Genomic DNA, 6,000 nt, shown 5'->3' on the forward strand with positions numbered 1-6,000 from the left:
AACCTCCGCATCCCGCACGGCTATCCTGCATGAGATCCTTACTCTGCGCTACGAAATCGCGTTCGTGAACGAAAGTGGCAACCGATCGTGTGACTCCGAGGTTTCTGACTGCCGTACAACCGGAGAAATCAGCGGTTGAACTTTGCGGCCCGTGCGGTCCCGAAGCCGGGACCTCGAGTGGACGCCTTGGCCGGGTGGCAGTTGAACAACAGCGGCCTGTGGTGACTGGGTGGAGTCGGTCCACCGAAGCGAAGCTCCCCTCGGCCTGTGTGCTGTTGCGGACTGATGACCTGCCCGGGTGTACAATTCTCGGACTCTGTGGCGATTGCCCCTGCCTTTGACGGTGAGCTGCCCGGACGCCGTCCCTGGCTCGCCCTGATCCTTAAGGGCTGCTCCCGGCTTTCTGCGGGAGCTGGTCCGTGGCGGAGACGACTGTTGCCCGTGCCCGCGCAACGGCTGAATCTGTGCCTGCCCCAGGATCCCTGTCTTCAGCGACGTGGACCTTGAGGCGTTGTTCCCGGGGTCCTGGCCCCAATACGAGTCGGGCCTTCCCAGCGGCCATTTTGTCACGATGCAGCCTACCATCCTCTCCGCTGGGACGCAGCGAGACAGGGGGTGTGTGACTTTCGGGAGTGTGGCGGAGCGATCGGAGGGAGCTGCTCTGGGATACGGCGACCTCCTGGAGGCCCTTGGTGCCCTTCACTACTCCTTGGCTCATGGCGCCGGGATCCTGGGGGGAAAGCTAGATGATGTGGTGACAGCGTTGGGACAGTGGCGGCATGCTGGTCCACAGGTACACAGTGGCTTTTTACACTGCACACAAGAGGAAGATGTTGCGACCCCCCTCCCGCGATTAGTGTACAGCCGGACACTCCGGACGATATGCTACCGTGTGATCGGCTAACTGTGGACTTGATCTGTTCCGGAGGTATTGGACCTGAGCGGAAGATGGTGGCCTTGTCCCGTGCGCGGTCTCCGGCGGCCCGGGGACAATTCCGGCAACGTGTGTCTCATCTGGCTGATTCAGCCTGTCTGGACTTTGTGTGCAGCGCAGATCCTGGGGCGGCACTGGAAAAGACACCCCTCCATGAAGCGGTCTGTGCGGATGCTCAGAGACTTCCACCCCACCCGTGTGCGGCGCTTCCCGACTGTTTTTGGACACTCCTGTACCTTGGTACATCGGACATGGTGCTGGGTCGAGGGGCAGGCAAGGGCAGAATCGCAAAAAGCGGTCAAGGCTGAGGCCGATCCTTCGGGGGTGGTCACCTAGTAGACAGGCGGACTCATGGTTGCGCGCTCTCGTGGTTATTCGCATAGTTGGTGTATAATGCTCCCCACCCCCCCCCCCCCCCTTTTTTGATATGTCGACTTGGTGCTGCTAATTGCTTGCTGGGGGGAGATTTCACCGTGCAGGAGGGAGAAGCCGGGGGTATGTTCTTAAGGCCCTCCTCCAGTTTATTATATTCTTTCCGCCCCCCCGTCTGGGGGGGCTCTTTCTCACTCTCTTTTTTCCCTGTCTCTTCTATATTTCGGGTCTAGTTCCTGGGCGACAGGCACACTGCTGGGGGGTGGGGCCATACTCATTCGCAGAGGTGCAGGGTGGGGGGATGGGGGAGGGGACTCTTTAGTCTTTATCTCTTTTTCCATGGCCTCCTCTTTTTTCTCTGTTCCTTTTTGCTTATTTTTCTGGGATCAGTGCGATACACTACCCTGATTGTGAATCGTTTGCTCTTCATGTGTGCCACAGTTTCCGGGGGGTTCGCTGGGCTTTAGGTACGGGGATCTGCAGGCGCAATTATTTTTGATATTCTCCACATCCGTACTTTCCCGCGCCTGCGCCATTGTTTCAATGTATTGCTGCTTATTGTTTACGTCTCTTATCCTTGCACCTTCTCGCTGTTGGGAAATTGTTCGGCACCTGATCCTATTGTTTTGTCTTATCATAAAATGAAAAACCCTTTCTCTCCTGGTGTCCTACCTGCGCGGCTCATTGGCCGGACTATATTGGATTGAAGACTTTGCTCTCCGAGGTGCCGCCTGTGTTGACATTTGCTTTTATTATCCTGCTTACTTAGCGGCCGGCCCCGGGGGGTTGTAGGCCCATACGTGTAAATGATTGAAACATCAATAAAGGTTTTTCAAAAAAAAAAAAAAAAAATGCTTTATAAGACTTATAACCTCATTAAATATTTAGATTAAGTCTTCCCTTGTTGACAGATGGCAATAGCCATCAAATTCAACAAAGCTCACTTTGTCAGAGAGCTGGACTGAATAGTTTGCACTATACATCTTCTGCCAAGTATGAGTGTCACTTTTTCTAGAGTTCAGTCAAAGTGAGCCTGGGGAAAGAATAGGATATTGAGCCCTAAAATATTTCCCTTAATCTAAATATCAAGGGTTCATATTTCCTATACTTGTTTCCTGCCCTCATTACCAACTTTGATCTTTCAGTGTTGCAACCTCCTTAATGCTAGATGAGAACGTTTTGGGTTGGACTTGTGTTTTGTGCACTGTTTGTTAGTGTCTTCTCATTCTTTGATCACCATGGAAATGTATAGCTTTTGGATACATCTGCCTGCACTTTCTGCTGTCGCACACTAGATAGCGTGTTTATTTGAAGGATAGTCCTAGTTATGGCCTACTGTGTCATCCATGTGGCCCCATGGTTAGATACCATGGGGCCACACTGATGACTGTTGTGGTGCAGTTACCCACATTCACTGTTAAAACAGTGCATGTCAGTTATTTGCCCTGCTCAGATTTCAGCATTAGAGAAATTGTGTTCCAGGTAGGTATGTTGTTTAATCTTTTTAACTCACTCGAGCGAGCTAATCAAGTTGGATTTCCTTTATTTGATTGTCACCCTAAGCCAAAATATGCTTTGTTTTCTTGCTTTTCTCCTCTACAGGAATTACTTCTTTTCCCGGCTTTTTCCCCGCATCTCGCATCAGTGCAGCAATGGTGCTAGACTGGTCACATCGTTAAGCAAACTAAAGGCAGACAGTGCAGTTAAGGCCAGGAGATGAGGAACGCAGATAGGTATAAAGGAATGAGGACATGACCCCAGGTGTGGGGTTTGCTGCTACTCTCAGGAAGGCTTAGAAGCAAAAAAGGAAGCATGTACTTCTGCATGCACCTTCGTTGACAGCACAAGCAGCTGCTAGTTAAACCTAAACAGCAGCAGAAAAGTGAGTAGCAGTTTAAGAAACAAGATGTCCTATGTGGCACAGGAGCAGGTATCATCCTGTGGTTGTGGTATAACTAGCAGTTTCTGAATGTGGGTCCTTTTGTTCCACTGGCCTCAAATCAGGACTCTAGGCATATGTATGTAGGGTAGTGTAAATAAGGCAGGAGGAAGAAGAATACATCTTGACCCCAAATGCAAGTTTTCATCAGAGACTAGTTCACACCAACTGCTGTTGAATCTTGCATAGGCTGGTCTCAACACTCCCACTGACTTTAATTGTACTTTATTGGTTTGATTCCTAAGATCCCTAAATATTTTGGGTGCGGTGTTTCCCAGGTAAAGAGCATGCCAGATTTACTAGACACTCAGTGCATCAAAGAACCAATTTTGTGGGGCTTGGAACAAAAGGATATGAGAATGATATTACAGATTGTACATCAAAAGTATTAGAAGCATTAACTGACTGTTTCTATCCCTCTTTGAACAGGGGAAAGACCTTTGCAGCCCGTTGACGCTGCTCAGGGGCAGGAGAAGACGACCAAATGCTGGAGCACTTGCTACCCGATAATCGCAACCCTAAAGACGATGCCAGTCTTGGGCTCCCAAGTGAACGCAATACCAATCGGATCCCTTTTGTATGCCACTTTGGGAAATAAATTCAGGACGAGCTGTGCTTGCAAGGACTCAATAAGAGTAAAAAAAAAAAATGAAACATTAAAGTACATTCAATTCTGATCTTTCTTTTCTATCTTTTGTGGGTTTTTTTCCAATGCGCTTTTGCTTTTTTGCATTACGTTGCCGGCCATGAGTTTCAGTATTGCGCACGAACATAATGCCATATATGTACATGTTTTCTAAATATTGGAGTTAAAAACTCTGTGTATCTATAAAACAATAAAAACAAAAAAAAAAGACGTAAGGTTTTGGGGTTAAATAATAAAGCAGATCTTTCTATCTCAGGAGGTATTATTTTCTTGTTTCTGTTCAGTCGTTGAAGACGTGCTATTATTTAAGTATGCATATCTACAATTCATTCAGTCTGTTTTTAAGCCCTTCTGTTTCTAAGGGGCAGCCTTTTTGCTGATACGGTCATTTCGAATTGTATCTTGTACATGTGTCTATCTGTGATACTTGCCACAATCTTCTTTTGGCTTCATTAGTGTTCTTACTCGTTGACTGAGTTTGAAACTCTGTCCAGGACTACAGTGAAAAATTTGCCATGCCTTCTTGTTTGTTATGATGCTTCGCCGGTAGTACCAGTGCTTTTCTGAAGCAATGCCTTTGTATTGTGTAGTTAACTGATGTGAAAGGAAGTGCTCACCATTAGCATGGGCCTTTGAAATGATTACATCGGGCTCTACTGTAGTGCTGTTGGTATGCTTAGCCACCAAAGCCTGTGGCCGCAACTGGGCAAGTTGCGTTACTCCATCATGAGATCTCCATTGGGGCTCATAAAGATTGTATTCTCTCTGCCCACATGCATGATGCTGGAACCCAATATGTATAAGAAGGTACTCATCTTTGTGATGTAATGTTTTGGTGAACACATTCCTACCCGGGGATTTTTTTTTTTTATTGCAAGGGTCTCCGGCTGCAAATATTTTTGTGACATTACAAAGTCCCTATACTGCTAAGATCCCATTGTAATTAATTTTCTTTCAAAAATAGAGTAGCCATAAATGGGGCAGAAAAGCACTGCACCGTATAAGAATGATTTGACACCAATTTAAGGCTCCAAAGAACTGATCGGCCTGTGTGCACATTAGTAACTGTTCCTCACGGTGCAGGTCTTGAGCACTAGGCTCGGCCCTGCTTATTTGTGTTGGAAATGTAGCCTTTGGGAGCTTTAATGGACAGCCTGCAATCAGTATTTGTTTTAGATTTATGTTAAAGATTTATTCTTGGGCTTTCTAAGCTTTTTTTTTTAGGGTTTCGTCTAGCAGTGAAACTGTATGTGAGAAAATTATTTCCTGGAGGTTTCACTATGCATGAGCTTGTCTCTTAAAAAAAAATGTCAGTGATGAAGGGATTCTGCCAGGATAGTCTATAGACAATGTTTTGCATTATTTTGTATTGGAACTCCATGAGTCTGGAATGGGATAAATACAGCAAAGATTGGATTCCCTTTGATCAGTCCTTCTCTACCTCCATCTGGGCCATCAGGGCTCTGGTACATTCTTCGCAGCTCTGGCCAATATTGATACATCAAGGGATCACATGAGAACCAAGCAGGCACTTTAAGCATTCCAGTAAATTCCATGGGAGACTAGGATCTAACTCAAGGCATTTTGAGCAAAGGCCTGACATTCTGCACTCTCACTACATCCACACAACAAACCTGATCAGCAAATCACACCTGATTTACCAATGCAACTTTTAATTGACAGACACACATAGGGTGATGCTTGGGAGCATTTGGCCCAAAATTCTGGATAATTTTGGACCCCTAACTCTGGGCTGAACCGAACAACTTCTGATTCCGCGAGTTCCTGAAAACGGAACTCTTTTAAAACGATTTTGACAAGAAGGCACTTTGGTTTGTGATCAACAGATCTAAACTGTCAGATCTTTCTTACCACCCTGTATCTAATGACCAGAATGCACTTTTTCTTGGTCTGCATCTGAACTGCAAGTGTGCGTGTTTAGTTTGGTGTTGAGGCTGCCCGAAGCCTCAGTACCCCAAAGTTATTGCAAGATGACAGCACTGTATAAAACACCAAAATAAATAGCATTGATGGTTCTCCAAAATGGGATTCTGCAAACGTACTAATTACAGGTCACATTTGGAAAAAATAAAACTCACTTTCAACTTT

General features: G+C 46.4%; 1 protein-coding gene across 1 annotated transcript in view; it reads left to right on the top strand.

Annotated features, from left to right (window-relative positions):
* Positions 1 to 4,146, top strand: part of ARPC2 (actin related protein 2/3 complex subunit 2) — a 96,777-nt gene extending 92,631 nt beyond the window's left edge. Inside the window, exon 10 of the mRNA XM_085650014.1 lies at positions 3,675 to 4,146. Within this exon, the coding sequence (XP_085506140.1) occupies positions 3,675 to 3,699 (25 nt within the window). The 3' untranslated portion in view covers positions 3,700 to 4,146. The remainder of the gene's footprint in view (positions 1 to 3,674) is intronic.
* Positions 4,147 to 6,000: the final 1,854 nt, after the last annotated feature.

The sequence above is a fragment of the Triturus cristatus genome, chromosome 3_2, assembly GCF_964204655.1.
Source record: "Triturus cristatus chromosome 3_2, aTriCri1.1, whole genome shotgun sequence".
Lineage (NCBI taxonomy): Eukaryota > Metazoa > Chordata > Amphibia > Caudata > Salamandridae > Triturus > Triturus cristatus.